The sequence below is a fragment of the Lontra canadensis genome, unplaced genomic scaffold, assembly GCF_010015895.1.
Source record: "Lontra canadensis isolate GAN:19392208 unplaced genomic scaffold, GSC_riverotter_1.0 scaffold57, whole genome shotgun sequence".
In the NCBI taxonomy this organism is placed as follows: domain Eukaryota; kingdom Metazoa; phylum Chordata; class Mammalia; order Carnivora; family Mustelidae; genus Lontra; species Lontra canadensis.
This window is the reverse complement of record NW_022631051.1, coordinates 11,074,520-11,092,127: the sequence shown is the minus strand read 5'-3', so window position 1 is coordinate 11,092,127 and position 17,608 is coordinate 11,074,520. Positions and strand designations below refer to the sequence as shown.

The 17,608-nt window shown below is 50.2% G+C and overlaps 2 protein-coding genes across 2 annotated transcripts; both read right to left on the bottom strand.

Annotated features, from left to right (window-relative positions):
- Positions 1-379: 379 nt before the first annotated feature.
- On the bottom strand, positions 380-2,975 carry THAP7 (THAP domain containing 7). The gene is made up of 5 exons (XM_032875961.1): positions 2,865-2,975; positions 2,613-2,692; positions 2,031-2,186; positions 1,353-1,493; positions 380-1,158 (listed from the first exon to the last, which is right to left on the bottom strand). The coding sequence occupies exons 2-5, from the start codon at positions 2,690-2,692 to the stop codon at positions 594-596; spliced, it is 942 nt and encodes a 313-aa protein (XP_032731852.1). The 5' UTR covers positions 2,865-2,975; the 3' UTR covers positions 380-593.
- A 1,626-nt stretch (positions 2,976-4,601) lies between these two features.
- On the bottom strand, positions 4,602-15,024 carry LOC116878443 (tubulin alpha-3 chain). The gene is made up of 5 exons (XM_032875958.1): positions 14,916-15,024; positions 10,517-10,739; positions 9,473-9,621; positions 8,484-9,164; positions 4,602-4,987 (listed from the first exon to the last, which is right to left on the bottom strand). Exons 1-5 carry the CDS (start codon positions 14,916-14,918, stop codon positions 4,691-4,693), a joined length of 1,353 nt encoding a protein of 450 aa, XP_032731849.1. The 5' UTR covers positions 14,919-15,024; the 3' UTR covers positions 4,602-4,690.
- Between the last annotated feature and the right edge of the window lie 2,584 nt (positions 15,025-17,608).

Sequence of the window (17,608 nt, the reverse complement as noted above, 5' to 3'; positions counted from 1 at the left end):
CTTGCCAAGCATATAGCACCAGGTCAGAAATTGCCATCTTTGTCCATTTTTCAGATGAGCCCAGCTCAGTGGTTAATGGAGTAGGTAGCTGGTCTGCAGGCTGGGGTTGAGGTGCTATGCTGGGCCGACCCTGACTACTGGGCCGACCGGGCCAGTGGATGGAAGCCATGCAGGTGTCCTTGCAAACTGAATCTGGCCTGGGTTTCATGAGTGTTTTTTTCAGAGAGGTGAGACTGCTTAAGTCTGGGCTGTTCAGGTACCAAGAAGAGGGTTCCTAGTGCTGCCCCTGGCCTCTGCTCACACCATCCTGTCCCTCAGAAAACCCTGGGGGGCCTGGAGTTGCAGGAGGAGAGGCAGGAAAGAGTTGGACTTCTTGCTCTCCGTAGCTGAGAGCTCAGACTCCAGGGGTAGGGCCCCGGCCCCAGCTGAGCCAGATAGCAGGGCCTCCTAGAATCCACTTTATTATGGCATCTGGCAGGTCTGGTGGACACAGCTCGGACTAGGTCCCTTTCCAGGCGGATTCCGAGGGAGGATGAGGCTGAAGCCCCACCAGGCAGCCCTTCATGTCAGCCCTGGGGCCAACAGCCCCTCCCTCATGCCATGCTGCTACTCAGCTGCATGGCAAAGTCCTGCACATGCTCCTTTAGAGTCTGGCGAGCATCTGCCTGTGCCCGCTTCTCCCGTGCCCGCTCCTGCTGCAGTTTGCTGAGCCGTAACCGCAGGCGCTGCTCTCGCCGCTTGCAGGCCTGCAGCTGGCGCTGGGCCTTGTCCAGGGCATCAAGTGCGGCCTCAGCCCGCCGCTTCCAGAGCAGGGCGCTGCCCACCTGGTAGCTGTGCTCATTCTGGATGTAGGCGCCGGCCGGGGGTGGGAGGCGCAGCATATAGGCCGAGGGTGAGACAGGCCGTGGCTCGAGCGGGGACGGCTGTCTCTCTGGTTCCCGCTCCGGTGAGGGCTGGGCGCTGCAGCCTGCTTCATCTGCCTGGGCACCCAGGGGCCCCAGGAGGTCTGAGAAGGGGCTGCTGAGGCCAGCCTCCAGCCTCCCAGTAGGGGAGGCAGGCAAAGCAGCAGGGGCCGAAGCCTCTTCCACAGGAAAGCAGGTGACATCAACAGGGGGAGGTGGGGAAAATGGAGTCGTGGGCCCTCGGCCCTCAGAGCAGCTGAGAGGAGAGAGAGAGAGAGAGAGAGAGACTAATAAGCCAGGCCAAGGCCATGCCAGACCCCACTTCACCAGCCCACCGAGCCCACTCTGCTGGCTCAGAACCCTGTCCAGCAAGATTGCTGGAAAACTAAATAAACCCGTCTCTCAGGCTTGGGATGGGAGCAAGGCACCCTCCACCCACAGCACACATACCGCTTCCTGCATCGCCGGAGTCGGCTGACTTCGGGGGGGCCAGGTGGGTAACTGTGCCCCTTGGTCTTGGTTGTCCGGCGTAACTTGGAGAAAGACTCAAATATTGTGGGAACTGCCCCCTCCTTCAGCCTGTGATACCCGCTGTGGGGGAAAGCAGCCTGGATGAGATGGACAACACATCCTGCCACCCAGGGCAACCCGCAGGGCACAGAGCTAGCATGCCCCCAGCGCCCCAGATCGGGCTCTCCCACACTAGCGCTACAGGAGGTGGGTAGGCATGTTGCAAGCACTTAATTTAGGGAAAACCAAGTTAGATAAGTGACACCATTCTCTTCCTCGAAATTTCAGTGTGTAGAAAGGCTGCACCAGAGCTAGGCTGACCAGCCAAAAGTGTAATTTCACTGTGGACTTGCTGGGAGGACTTAGGTCCTAAGGAATAACCTCTGAAAAAGCTAATGTTTTTCTCCCTTGTCACTGGCACAGTTATCCTGAGGGGATGGGTCTTACTGTCACTGAGGTACAAAGCTGGAAAGATGCAGCCACACTGGGAACCAGGTCTGTCTGTCCCCCAGCGAGTGACTCCAGGATTCTCCTCTCCTGGCCCTACAGCTGCCCCAATCGGCCAGCCACTCTGATGCTTCAAACCCTGCCCCAGCGATGCTTGCCAAGGAAGCTCACCTGATTCCCACCAGCTCAAAGCAGTTTTCCTCGAAGTGTTTGGAGCAGAAGTAGATGTACTCGGAAGCCGGGTCCCACAGGCCCTGGCCGCTGGGGTCCAGCCGCTGGCAGTTGGCCAGCCACAAGCCTCGCCGCGGGTTGTCCTTCTTGGGAAGTCTGTGGAGCCACAGACCAGTGAGCACCAGGGTATCTGCAACCCTGGGCTCCAGCTGCCCAAGCTCTCCAGACGGCAAGGGCTGGTCCTGCACACGCCACCACCAGACCTCCCTTCACCTCTCCGGGTAAACACCGTCCTCCCAAGCCCAGATGAGGAAACTGAGGCCTCAAGGAGAGCAACTTCCTTAGTACCACCTAGCAGGTAAGAGTCACAGAACATAAGGCCCCAGGCTGGTGATCTCCCGTGCTTCCTCTCCCACCTAGACTCAGTCGCACCGGCACCGCCCCTTTCACCCTCTCCCATCTACAAGTACGAGCCTCGCGCCAAAGAGAGGATGGCACATGCGCAATCGTGTTTCCACGCAGAGGGAAAAACGGGCGCATGCGCATGTTAACCTTCCCGCGCCAGCACGCACGCGCGCTGACCTGTGGAAGGAGATGCCGCGGTTGCGCGTCTCGCGTGTGTCCCGTGTGCAGCAGCCGGCGGCGGAGCAGTGACGCGGCATCTGGGGAAGAGGCGGGAGCTTGGTCGTGGGCGGCTGTCCCGGCCCCAAGGGGCCTTGCGCCCCCAGCCGCCGCTCCGCTCCAGGCGGCCCTGGCCTGCCGGGTCTCCCCCGGCCCGATCTCGCCCGAGCCCCGTCCCAGCCCGTTCTCCTGACTCCCGTCAGCGGCACTCACGATCTCGCCATTGCTGCGCCGCCGAAGTCTCGCGAGGAGTGGCGCGCGGTGGAAGTTGGTACCATAGAGACTCGGAAGAGCGGGGCGTTGGCCCGAGGGGCGGGGCGGGCCCCGGAAGCGGCGGGAGCGTAAGATCGCCGCCGGATCTGCGCTGTCCCAGCCTACCTGAACGCGTGCGCCGTCACACACAGGGACCTCTTTTTGTCTTTCCTGCGAGCTCTTGGCTCTTAGCACCTAGGCGCCGAAGGAGCGGTCTCGCTTGGCGGCGCAAAGTCCCGGCCTATAGCTCTGGCGGCGGGGAAGCGGGAAGCCGGCAGGGTCCTGGGACTCACGCTAGCTCCCGGTAAAGAGTAGACTGCAAGAAAGTTAACTCCAGCGAGAACAAAGGGACCACGATGCGTGATCCAAAGAACCTGACAAAGTCCAGTGCTCCTAGCTTACTCCGGGAAAAATATAAATTGGATGGGTGTGCGGTGGGCACTGGTCACATTTTGGGAAAATGTAAATGGGCAGAAGGTTTTCTTGTTCCTTCTGGCAGGGAGGCAGCTGAGTTACGGATAAAAACAAAGGCTGGGGGCACCTGGGTGGCTCGGTTGAGCAGCTGCCTTCGGCTCGGGTCATGATCCTGGACCACATCAGGCCCTCTGCTCATCGGGGAGCTGGCTTCTCCCTCTGCCCATCGCCCCTTTCATGCTCTCTCTCTCTCTCTCTCTCAAATAAATAGAATCTTTAAAAAGAAAAACAAAAAGAAAAAAAAAAGAAAAACAAAGGCTGGGTGCCTGGGTGGCTCAGTTGGTTAAGCGACTGCTTTCAGCTCAGGTCATGATCCCAGAGTCCTGGATTGGGTCCCGCATCAGGCTCCCTGCTCCATGGGGAGTCAACTTCTCCCTCCGACCTTTTTGCCTCTCATGCTCTCAAATAAAATCTTTAAAAACAAAAACAAAGGCCTTAGGAGCGCCTGGGTAGCCCAGTCAGTTGAGCATTCTGCTCTTGGTTTGGCTTAGGTCATGATCTCAGGGTCCTGAGATGGAGCCCCACTTCAGGCTTTGCGGTTAACTGCAGGTTGGCTTGGGATTTTCCCTCCCCCTTCCTCTGCCCCTCCTGCTTGGAGTCTGTTTTTTTCTGAAGTGAAGATGTATAAATCTTTAAAACAAACAGGGGCGCCTGGGTGGCTCAGTCAGTTAAGCATCTGCCTTCAGCTCAGGGCCTGATCTTTGGGCTCCCTGCTCAGTAGGGAGCCTGCTTTTCCCTCTCCCCACCCACCCCCTCCTTACCCCTGCTGGTGCTCACTTCCTTGCTCTCAAATAGATAATGTTAAAAGAAAAAAAAAAAGACTTAAAACAAACCAATTATCCCCCCTCCCCCCAAAAGACCTTGCTGCAAACAGCCTCAGTAAATGCATTAGCACTAGGGTGGAGCTGCCTCCTTGGTCCCTCCCACAGGACTGGGTGAAAGTAGGCGCTCCACATTTAGGGGGGGGGGGGGGAACATTACTAGTTCATTCTCCAAAGGAACACCAAGAGTAAGTGAAAGATTTAAGAATAACCAAAGCATTTTTCCTAATTCCCTCAGCCATGCCTTTTGAAGCCTTCCTTCTAGGGGTAAAGTGGTAACTAAACATACGAACATGCTTAATTTTTTTGAGAGGAAACATGTTTTTTACCCTGGAAATGCACTTTGAAAAGGCAGGTATCTGGATCGGGCATTCTGTCAAGGTGCAGCACAAGGGACACAACCCTTCAATACAGAAACTTTAATAGGTAAACATATCTTGTAATGTTACAGTGGGGGCGATACAAAGGGATGGTAGCCAGATGCACTCCCATTCAGTATTCTTCCCCTTCTTCGGCCTCTGCTTCCACGGAATCCACACCCACCTCTTCATAATCTTTCTCCAGAGCTGCCAGGTCCTCCCGGGCCTCAGAGAACTCCCCTTCCTCCATGCCTTCCCCCACGTACCAGTGCACAAAGGCTCGCTTTGCGTACATGAGGTCAAACTTATGGTCCAGGCGGGCCCAGGCCTCGGCAATGGCGGTCGTGTTGCTCAGCATGCACACGGCCCGCTGCACCTTGGCCAGGTCACCCCCGGGGACGACAGTGGGGGGCTGGTAGTTGATGCCCACCTGTGAGAGAAAGGGAACATATGGTGATTATAATGTGGCCTCAGAAAAGGTAGCTTTTTTTTTTTTAAGATTTTATTTATTTATCTGACAGAGCACACAGGTGGGGGAGCAGCAGGCAGAAGAAGCAGACTCCCCGATGACCAGGGAGCCCAATGTGGGGCTCCACCAGTGCCCTGAGACCACGACCTGAGCCAAAGGCAGATGCTTAACCAACTAAGCCACCCAGACACTCCAGTAGCTTGCTTTTAAAAACGAGCTGTGGACCCAGTTTAAATGATGCCCTGTATAAACTGGTACTTTATTTTTTTATAGTACTGATAAGAATTTAACATCCTTTGACCATATGCTTTCAATTCTGATTTACCCACACAAGAGCACAAAGCTACATGTATGAACATTTTTATGTATTTAAAGTACTAATGGTGGGTGCCTGGTTGGCTCAGTGGGTTAAGCCTCTGCCTTCCGCTCAGGTCATGACCTCAGGGTCCTGGGATCAAGGCCTGCATCTAGCTCTGCTCAGTTGGGAGCCTGTTTCCCCCCCACTCTCTGCCTGCCTCTCTGCCTACTTGTGATCTCTGTCTCTGTCAAATAAATAAATAAAATCTGGGACGCCTGGGTGGCTCAGTTGGTTGGACGACTGCTTTCAGCTCAGGTCATGATCTCGGAGTCCCGGGATCGAGTCCCGCATCAGGCTCCCAGCTTCACGGGGAGTCTGCTTCTCCCTCTGACCTTCTCCTTGCTCATGCTCTCTCTCACTGCCTCTCTTTCAAATAAATAAATAAAATCTTTAAAAATAAATAAATAAATAAAATCTTTAAAGTACTAATGGCAAAACTGGAAACAAATGTCCATCATGGCAAACTAAATTTTTATAGACCCATTTAGTGAAACACTGTGGTCATGAAAAAGAATGAGAACTGTGTCTTGGCATATAAACATGTTCAAGGTATATATACATACATACATATATATATATATATATATATATATATATGTATGTGTATATATATATATATATATATTTTTTTTTTTTTTTAAGATTTATTTGACAGAGCAAGACACAGGGAGAGAGGGAACACAGCAGAGGGAGTGGGAGAGAAGCAGGCTCCCCGTGGAGCAGGGAGCCTGATGCGGAGAGCTTGATCCCAGGACCCTGGCATCATGACCTTAGCCGAAGGCACACACTTAACAACCAAGCCACCCAGGCACCCCTCAAGGTATATTATATACTTGGCAAAAAGACAAGTTGGGTACTATGTGAGTATTTATGCTTAGAAATTACCCTAGGTATTTTTACTCTGGGGTAACAAAACAGGCTAGAGCCATTGATGGCTGAGGGAACATCATTGTGCAGGAGGATAAACACCTGGGAGTGTGCTGAGGCAGTGTCTTGGTGAGCACATAGCAGTTAGCAGCAGCTAGGGACACAGCCAGTCTCCAGAACTGTTATGGGGAGAGACATGGGCCCAGACCTTGACCAGGGGGTATGGGTGCCCTCCCACAACTCTTAAGGCCAGGCCAGCTAGTCCCTCCCAAGTGGGAGCGCCACCAATTCCCTGCTTTCTTTGGCTTGTGTGTACTGAGTCAACTCTGTCACTGACAAAAACTTGCATCCTTTGCCCCTATTGCTGGCCTCTCGACATCACCCAGAACACAAAAAGTATATATTCCTTTGAAAATACACAGAATGAAGAACAAAGCAAGCTCCAGGGAAGGGGAAGAGGACTTTAGCTTTTCAGCCTTCTATAGTGTTTTAATATTTTGCTACATATATGCATTTTTATAATAAAAAACTAAACACATTTAAGCAGAGAATATTGTGTATCCCCGAGTAAATGATTAGAGAACACAGAATGTAACCACACTCCAGCTGACAAAGAGCTTAGAGCAATGAGAATGCAATATAGTCCCTCTGAGGCTGGCCTGTCTTCTGTAGGAACAGTAAAAGCTATGGCTTTACTGAGCCTGGGTGGCTCAGTGGGTTAAGCTTCTGCCTTTGGCTCAATTCATGACCTCAGGGTCCTGGGATGGAGCCCCACATGGGGCCTCTCTGCTCAGCAGGGAGCCTGCTTCCCCCTCTCTCTCTGCCTGCCTCTCTGCTTATGTGATCTCTCTTTGTCAAATAAATAAATAAAATCTTAAAAAAAAAAAAAGTTATGGCTTTCTGTACCTCCTCACAGACTGGCCTTCATGCTGGTTCACAGGAGCCAGAGATTCAGGAGAGGGAGCTTGGTCACAAGGCAACCCCACAGTGCCTCCCAGGTGAAGCTGCCTTGGATAACCTTACCTTCTGAAGGTTACAGTGACTGAAAGAGAACTTCTTCCACCCAAGTCAAGAACTTGGCAATTAGATGCATGGAATAGATTTAAACTTTGACCTCTAACTTCTAAGGTCTGCAAACTTCCCATGTAGGCTATGTCCAGATTGGTGAAACCCGTCATAAAGTTTACCCTTTCCTGTGAGTCACTTTAAATCCATCATTTTTATGCCATCAGAGATGATCTGTATCAAGGTATCTGACACAGACAAAAGTGGGGGCTGACAGGGCCAGAGAGATTCAACTTCTCTGCAGTTACTGGTAAGCTACAGCCATTCCAAGTGGGACCAGATGACACACATTTCTTCTGCTTCTCATCATTTTCAATCTGAAATGACTGGAATGTACAGCTCTCCAAACACCTTAGGAAATCACCAGGACGTACAAATAGGAGGGTCCACAGCTTTTTCAAGTGCAGAAGCCCAACAGTGAACAATCACTTTTAATTACAAAGGGCACAGAGTTCTCAAACCCAGGCATAGTGAGGCACTTAGCTGCATAATCATAATAGGTCTAGAGCCTGATAATCTGTTATTTGACTTCCAAGACATGTTCCCTTTTTCTTGGCAGACATTTCACTGTGACACTAAACAGAGTTGAAGGAGCCACCTATTTATCATCAGTGTGGTATTACATGCGACCCAGCATTCCCAGTGTGGTTTGGAGAAACAAGAGTGAACTCGTCAGCCCCTACAGTAAACACTGTGTAACCAATTTAAAATTCTGCTTACAGACCTGTAAGTTTTGCCTAAACTGCAGTGAATAGAGGTGTCTGAAGTTATGTAAAGTCTAAAAAACACGATTTCTAATACAAAACACCACAGACCTAACAAACTCAGGTAAGCAAAAGAGAAATGTGGAGAGAGCAGACGTACAGTCAGACTGTCTCTGATGTGCTCTGCATCACTTGCCACCCATGGGGCCTTTAAGATACTAACAGCTGCTCCAGCTCAGTCTTTACACTGTAAGATGTCAGTAATACTACCCTGGGAAACTTTATAGGGTGGTTCTAAGATATAAGGATACATGAAGTGGTTGATATGCCCTTAGCAAATTCCTAAACTTGTTTTCCTTGCAGCCCAGCTGCCATGGAACGGGGGTATTCTCCACAAAGGGCATGCTGTGCTGGGTCTGCTGCTGCTGACAGGTAAAAACCACTCTGCATCACCCAGTCCTACCTTAAATCCAGTCGGGCACCAATCCACAAATTGGATGGTGCGCTTGGTCTTGATGGTGGCAATGGCTGCGTTGACATCTTTCGGGACCACGTCCCCCCTGTACAACATGCAGCAGGCCATGTACTTGCCGTGCCGAGGGTCACACTTGACCATCTGGTTGGCCGGCTCGAAGCAGGCATTGGTGATCTCAGCCACGGACAGCTGCTCGTGGTAGGCCTTCTCGGCAGAGATGACCGGGGCGTACGTGGCCAGGGGAAAGTGGATGCGGGGGTACGGGACCAGGTTGGTCTGGAATTCCGTCAAGTCCACGTTCAGGGCCCCATCGAATCGCAGGGAGGCCGTGATGGAGGACACGATCTGCCCGATCAGACGATTGAGGTTGGTGTACGTGGGCCGCTCGATATCCAGGTTGCGCCGACAGATGTCGTAGATGGCTTCGTTGTCCACCATGAAGGCACAGTCGGAATGCTCCAGGGTCGTGTGGGTGGTCAGGATGGAGTTGTAGGGCTCCACCACTGCCGTGGACACCTGGGGAGCTGGGTAAATGGCAAATTCCAGCTTGGACTTCTTGCCGTAGTCCACCGACAGCCGCTCCATGAGCAGAGACGCGAACCCAGAGCCGGTGCCGCCCCCGAAACTGTGGAAGATGAGGAAGCCCTGCAGCCCCGTGCACAGATCCGCCTGAGAGAAATCACAGACCGTGGGTCAGCGCCTGCAGAAGCCACAGCGCCGACCTCCAGCGAGCCACGGTCACTCCTCTTTTCCTCTGCAGGAGGCTACGCGTTCGAATCGTCCACAGCGCACACGCGGGACACTCAGGAGCAAAGCAAGGCGGGTGTTAAGATGGATGGACGATGGATGCACGAAGCCACCCATGAAGGAAGACGGGGACTCAAGATTCTGGCCTGGGGTTTGGCCAGAGTGGCCTCACGGTCCCCATCCCCACCCGCCCTCCCGTCCAGGGCAACGTCCACAGGACGCCCTCTTACCAGTTTTCGGATCCGGTCCAGGACCAGGTCGACGATCTCCTTGCCGATGGTATAATGGCCTCTGGCGTAATTATTGGCTGCGTCCTCCTTCCCGGTGATCAGCTGCTCCGGGTGGAAGAGCTGCCTGTAGGTCCCCGTGCGCACTTCATCTACAAAGAGGATGCGTGGGCCGCGTGTCTTTAAGGCCTGTTGTTAACTCACCAAGAGGGAGGGATTCGGGGACCCGCTGCATCTACCACGCACATGCTGGGCCTTGGGGGTCAGCAGTGTCAGTGTCTCACAGGAAATGTCTCTCTGTGACATGCAGACCACAACTGCGATCTGTGGCCCTAGCAGGGAAAGTCAACTGGAGGTACAAAGTCCAATCTGACCGGTTCCCAAAGAAGGGAAAAAGCTCACACCTGCACACACGCGATTATTTCTTCCCAGCTGTAGCTACAGCAACAGTGTGCCTAAGAAGCCCTTACATATGAGATAGTCACCAGGTCAGCGTGACTTCTGCCAGGCATCCTGACAGGGCACCCTAGGTGGCCTGCGGCTCACAGAATTCAGGCTGACGTTCTGTCTCCTCCTGGGTCGCCACTGAAAGGTGTGTCTCTTTGCAGCTCTCCTTGGCCACCACCTCAGGCTTCTCAGCTGGTAGATCCCAAGGAATGTTCTCTATTTACCTTCTGCGTCTAAGATGCAGGTCAAGACTCTTGTGCACCAGCAACACCTTGTGGGCAGTGTTAACGAAGGACCCGTGACCAGGCACCCTGCACCCTGGTCTACACAACCACCTGCCTGGGTCTGAGAGGGCCTTGAGTGGATCTATTACCAGCCTCTCTTTCCTGGATATTAGGTTCTCCTGCATTAGGAGCCTTGGTGCCAAAGACACTTTAAGCACTCACCCTGTAGTTTCTCACCTAACACAGCCACAGGCATATACTCGTGTGTCCCATCCTTTCTGTGGAAGGACTCAAAGGAGCACAGGGGACGTGGGTGGGGCTTTAGAGAGACTCTCTCACTGTCCCAGGAAAGCTGCCCAAGTGCCCCAGTACCTACCGACCACGGTGGGTTCCAGATCCACAAACACTGCTCTGGGCACATGCTTGCCAGCCCCAGTCTCGCTGAAGAACGTGTTGAAGGAGTCATCCCCACCGCCGATGGTTTTGTCACTTGGCATCTGACCGTCAGGCTGAATTCCATGTTCAAGGCAGTATAGTTCCCAGCAGGCATTGCCAATCTGGACACCTGCCTGCCCCACGTGGATAGAGATGCACTCGCGCTGGAAACCAGAACACAAACCTTGAGACCTCCTTGTTTTTAAGGCAGTCGACACTATATGGCATGCAAAACATAATAACATATATATACATATATATGTTTCATCATCTAAATCATTTACAAGCCTTTCCCAGAAGGCTTATGTGACCCTTTTGTCACTGTGAAAACTAAGGTACTCTAAACCACCTAGCTACTAAGTGCCAGACTTAGCCCCTTTACAAAAGTGTTTGCGACTATATGTGTCCTGTCAATAATAAGCTCTGCATTGTCGCTAGTCATACTTAGTCTCTAAAGAACATTAGTTCTTGATGGTGTCCTGTCCAAAGACCGGGTAACAGGTAGTATAGACTCAGGGAAGGACAAGTGGACTAGCACACAGGTTACCACAGCTCAGGTGCCACTGGTCACCGTATGTGTATCTTCTATCTACCCATCTACATATATCCTCTATTTTTCTCCGTCTAGGTTTGTGTTCAGGGAGGCTTACCCATGTGGACTACACTAAAAGGACTGCTTTGCCCCTGGCTTCTGGTTGCTTTAGCCAATGGCAGGCATCAGCAGGAGACAGGGAGGTTAGAGGACAGTGTGGTCAGGGTGCTCACTTCCTGGCTCCCTCCTGCCATACTTCCATGGGTTCCTTGAGTGTTTATCAAGGCCAGGAACTAGCAGACAGTGCTTTTCATAAAGCTACCTTCTTAACTTCCAGTAACCCCTCCCTCATTTCACCTTCAAAGCTAGGAGTTAAGGCTACCAGACATCACAAGTGCTACAACATTGCACCGTCTGTTGGTGGCTTCCTTAGACCCTGCCCATAGCTTTATAGATAGTACCTTTTTAAAGATTTTCTTCAAAGTACATATTTTGACTGCATCATACCTTTTCTGCCAGGAACCTAACTGCACAGTCATTAATCATTTGTTCTATTTTAGACACATTATCCTTACAAATACATAGAGGAAATCAAATTAAATTCAAGGTGTCCTATCTACCCTAAATCCTAATGTACAACACACCAAGAACTTGAAGTCCTGTTTTCTATTACAGGAGCATCATATCTCAAATTAGCGGCACAGAAATTCACACTACGCTGCAATCCCCCAAGAATCTATCCCAGAAGGAAGCATTCAATTCCAGAAAGAACTCCAATGACAAAGAACTCATTCCTTCAGAGAAGGAAGTCAACAACACTCTGGGAAGTCTTGGACTCCACGCAATCACACCATTTGCAAATCCGTATTGTTCACTTTGCCTTACTTAAATCCAAGCAGCCTATACTTCACAGAATGCCTGACTTGGTTTTTCTACTCACTCAGCCCCGCTATGACTGCAGTAAGCTCTGTATCCTGAGAAAATCCCTCAATTTCTTCTTTTATAAAATGGGGACTGACATGGGATACCTAGATGGCTCAGTCAGTTAAGCGGCTGCCTTTGGCTCAGGTCATGATCCCAGGGTCCTGGGATAGAGTCCTGCATCAGGCTCCTTGCTTGGCAGAGAGCCTGCTTCTCCCTCTGCCTGCCGCTCCCCCTCCTTGTGCTCATCCATTCACTCTGACAAATACATTTTAAAAATCTTTAAAAGGGGGGGGGAGGGCGACCAATGTGCTAGGTGATCTCCAAGGCCACTTTCATCTGATTATCTAACCAATGAAACAAATAAAAAGCAGTCAGGAAATCATTCCTAGCTTTCTTTCTTTTTTTTTTTTAAGATTTTATTTCATTATTTGACAGACAGAGATCACAAATAGGCAGAGAGGCAGGCAGAGAGAGAGGAGGGGAAACAGGCTGCTGAGCAGAGAGCCCGACATGTGATGTGCGGTTAGATCCCAGGATCCTGGGATTGTGACCTGAACTGAAGGCAGAGGCTTTAACCCACTGAGCCACCCGGGCATCCCCATTCCTAGCTTTCAACAGAAAGCCATTATAAATTCATTACCAACCTCAGCTGGATCATTAAAATCTTACATTTCTTTAGTCAGCTTTATCTCCTCACTGAAAAAAAATATTTGAAACTTCCTGTGTTCTTTTTAAGTTCCAGCCCAACTGCTCTCTTCATATTCTTACCAGATAACCTCGTTCCCTACTTACCCAGAAGCTTCAACTTCCAACCAGCAAATGTGCAGAAGCTCTCCTCATTCCTTTACTTTACAATAAAACTATGTTTCCTCCTATAAATGATCTATTGTTTCTATTGATCCCCTACCCAGCAACAGTCCTCAAAGTTATCTGGAGTTGCCAGGCCACTGGAGATCCATACACCTGTTCAGGATACATGGAAATTAAAGCAATATCGTAGTCAGGACTGCTGAGGTGACCAGTCCTTCTCATCATGTTCACAACTGCATTGATGGTGCATAATTAGAGGTGGGTAAAACTGCTGGTGCTTGAGCACAAATCAAGGTAGTGGCACCAGACTGTACCAGTGTTCGTTAGATTTCTCACATTTATGCACTCACAGTAAAAAGACAAAAAAAAGAAGATCAATTGGCCAATTTCATTTAAGAATGTTCATAATGAAGCAAAAATGATTATTGATTTTATAAAATCTCCAACCTTGGGGCACCTGGGTGGCTCAGTTAAGCATCTCTTTTAAATTTTTAAGCAGATTTTTAAATTTTTCTTTATTTTTTACTTTTATATTTTTAAAAGATTTTATTTATTTGACAGAGAGAGACACAATAAGAGAGGGAACACAAGCATAGTGGGAGAGGGAGAAGCAAACTTCCCGCGGAGCAGGGAGCCCAATGCAGGGCTCAATCCCAGGACCCTGGGATCATGACTGAGCCTAAGACAGACACTTGACGGCTGAGCCACCTACGGTCCCATACTTTATTTTAAAAGATTTACTTATTTGTCAGAGAGAGAGCACACACACAAGCAGGGGGAGCAGTAGGCAGAGCAGGCAGAGGGAGAAGCAGGGAGATGGATGTAGGGATCAATCCCTAGACCTTGGGATCATGACCTGACCCAAAGGCAGCTACTTAACCGACTGAGACACCCAGGTGACCCAAGCATCTGACTCTTTTTTTTTTTTTTTTTAAAGATTTTATTTGAGAGAGAGAGATCACAAGTAGGCAGAGAGGCAGGCAGAGAAAGAGAGGGGTTAGCAGGCTCCCTGCTAAGCAGAGCGCCTGATGTGGGGCTCAATCCCAGGACCCTGAGACCATGATCTGAGCTGAAGGCAGGGACTTAGCCCTCTGAGTCACGCAGGCACCCGCCCCTCCAAAGTGTCTGACTCTTTATTTCAATTCAGGTAATGATCTCAGGGTCCTGGGATCCAGTCCTGTGTTCATCAGGGAGTCTGTTTGAGGAGTCTCTCTCCCTCCCCCTGCCACCCGCCCACCCCCGCTCACATGTTATCTCTCTCTAAAGTTAAATATATCTTTAAAAAAAAAATCTCTATCCTCAAGAACTGTGATAAAATGGAAAATATTCATAAAGTACTTTTGTACCTACTAAAATACAGCTGTCTTTGAGAAACGGCACTTGTGTGTTTTGAGTTGCCAACGGAACTAGCTGCTTTTCCCATGGAATGTTATTTTCTCACAGAGTTGACAAACTATGGCTATTCTGACTTGGATACTTGTAATTTATGTTAACATGTGCTGCCTCAAAGTGAACAAATTAGTTTCTCGTTTTAAATTTCTAACATGACAAATGCTTATCGATGTAACCCACATGAAACAAAAGCTCCTTGGAGTCCTGGATCGTATGTAATACTGTAGGGATGTCCTGGGACCCGAAAATTTGAGAACCACCCTCCAGTCTTCAGAAGCCCAACACTATGGCTGGTCTTCTCAGAGGCTGATTCGAGGCCACCCCAAAAACCCAGCTGCCAGCCTGGCTCCTTCAAGGCACAATTTCAGACGCCACCTGCACCTGCCGGCCCTCCCCCACCCCCAACCTCAGACACTCCCATGATGCAGGTCGCCGCTGCCCTTGAGGCCCACACACCCAGAAGACAAGCGAGAGGATGATGATCTGCTCGTCCCCTCAGCCCCGGACCTCCCGTGCGCACCCCAGCCCCTTCTTCAGCCAACGCCTGTCCCCCCGCCATGGAACCCCGGTCCCAGCGTCCTTCCTAGTCTTGCCCCTCCCTGTCGCCTCACGTGGTGGGCTTCGCCCACAGAGCAAGAGTGGCCGGGGTCCTGCCAATGCAGGCCAGGCCCTGGGGTCTTACCATGGTGAGCTCAGCTGCTGCCCAACGCCGCTACTCGACCTCAACTGCCGCCACAGACACCACGCGCCCAACTGCCGCCACCGGACTGTGCACACTGCTGGGGATTGGCCCGCTGCTGCGCAGACGCCAATTGGTTGTCAGCACCTCGGGGCGGACCGAAGCCTGGAATCCCGCTTCCGATTGGCCATTGCTTGACTCACGGAGTATGGCGCCTTCAGATTGGATGCGGCTGTGGCGGGAAGGCTGCGGCCGAGCCAAAGGTGGAGAGTTCTTGTGCCTCCTCGGCCTTTAGGTTGGAATGGCCGTGGTTTTCCTTGCGTGGGGCACCTGGACATTTTCATGCGTTTAAGTCCCCAGCGTGCGAATGGCTTCAAGTCAAGATTGTGTCGCCTTCTCATTTGGAGCCTCAGGCCCATTCATCTGCCTGTTCCTGATTCAGGTCTTTGCAAACATGACCACCCTCTTGGAGGTCTTCCCATCATCTATCTGTAACCAATCCAAAGGACAGTTGCTTCACCTTGCCCAGCTAGCTAGTAAAGGACTGGCACCGAGCTTTCGCCGTGAAGATAGACTATTTATTGGTGGGGTGCCACCCAGGAGAATGGGAAACCAATGCTCAAAGTCCCGAACATCCTGATGCCTTATAAGGAAGGATTTTTAAGGGCAAAATTTGGGTCAGGGGTCTCCTGAGAAGGTGGACGCTGTTGATCGGAAGCTCATGAAATCGTGTTCACAGACGTTACTTTGTTACTTGAGGGGGGCTTCCTCCCGTCCACGGAAGTGTGCTCTATCTCGGGGGACTTGGAATCTGAAAAACCTATTTCTTAGGTTAGAGGTTTCATTAGGAGCACCTGGTGAATGTGTGTTTGGGATAGTGCTGATTAGCTGCATCTAGATGCCTAACTAACTGTTCCCTGAGTAAGCTAGTGGGGTCATGATCCTTTGAATAAGTGAACATTCCTGTCTCTTGGGCCTGCTCCATTCCCTAGAAGGTCCAGCCGTGCTTGCGGAGGGTTTGGACCTCTAGTGTTCATTCTTTCATCTGAACTAGCAAGATGGATGCCAGCTTTTTACCTAAAGTCTGCACCCTCTTTCTTGTCCACCCCATTTCTGGTGTAGAAAGGCCTTTGCCATCCAGCACCCGGGAACCAGTTAGGATTTGGTTCCTTCTTTAATATGAACTGAGTTTCTAGAAACAAGGGAGTGGAAGGGTATACCCCAGCCTCCCCTACACCAAGAGCTGGGTTGGAGCTCAGTGTCCATTTTTGAGGGACTTTGGAATAGTTACCTGATTCTTTCATTCTGTAAAGCTTGACTCAACTTTCTTTAGGATCCAATGTGTATTTTTTTTTTTTTTTGAGAAGAGCAGAGTAAGAGGAACTCTGGCATACTCTCAGTTTGTCACCCAAATGCCACACCCTTTCTGGCGATTCCCCAGAGTGTGTTGGAGCAGACCCTTATCTTCTTCTTAGAGAAGGATGGAGAACTCAACCCCTGCAGTGGGACACACCAGACAGAGGAGCTGGAATTTTTCTGTAGGCCTTGAGAACATGCAAACAGTATGATTTGTCTGCCCTTAAAAAGGCAACTTTGGCAACAGGAAGGAGGGAGATGGAGGGAGGTCAGGGGAGAGTCACAGAAATTAGGAGCAATCTTCCCTGCTTCTCCCCAGGAGGGTGAATCCTTCTATCTTAGCTCACCTGCCATAACAAAACACCATAGACTGGTTAGCTTAAGCACAGAGGTTTATTTTTTCACAGTTCTGGAGGCTAGAAGTGCAATGTCAAGTTCTGGAAGGTTTGGTCTCAAGCAAGGTCTGTCTTCCTGACTTGCTAAAGGCTGCCTTCTTGCTGTATCTGCCCACAGGGGTGGAGGAGAGAGCAAGCTCTCTGGTGTTTCTTTTTTAAGGACACTAATCTTAACAGATTAGGGCCCCACTCTTATGACCTCATTTAACATCAGTTACCTCCTATCTCCAAATACAGTCACACTTGGGGTTGGGGCTTCAACATAGGAATTGAGGGTGAAGACTCAATTCAGTCTATAGTACCCTCCCGTCTCAGGGCTCCAACTGTACCACAAAAATAATTGAATTATAGCCTCTATCATATTTTATTTTTATTTTTCAAAAAGATTTATTATTTTAGAGAGAAAGCACAAGCAGAGGGAGAGGGAGATAAGCAGACTTCCAGCTGAGTGGGGAGTCTGACCTGGGGCTCAACCCCAGGGTCATTAATAAACATTTTAATATGTCAGGTTTTTTTTTTTAGTGTTTTTTCCTGCATATATACACTTCTACATGTTTTTTACACAATCTGGACCCAACAATAGGGTTTGTTTTGTTTTGGTAACAGCTTTCTTGAGATATAATTCACATACTATACAATTCACCCTTTTTTTTAGATTTTTTTTTTAATTTTTAAGTAATTGTGGGGCTTGAACTCACAACCCAGAAATCAAACTCTCCTGACTGAGCCAGCCAGGCACCAGACAATTCACCCATTTAAAATGGTGTACAATCCAGTAGTTCGTAGTATATTCATACTTGTGCAACCATCACCACAATCAACTTTAGAACATTTTGATCACCTACCAAAGAAACCCCTGCCCTTTCACTGTCAGCTCCCAGTCCCTCCCATCTCCCCAACTCTAGGCAACTTCTTTATTTTTTTTAAAGATTTTTACTTTGTTTA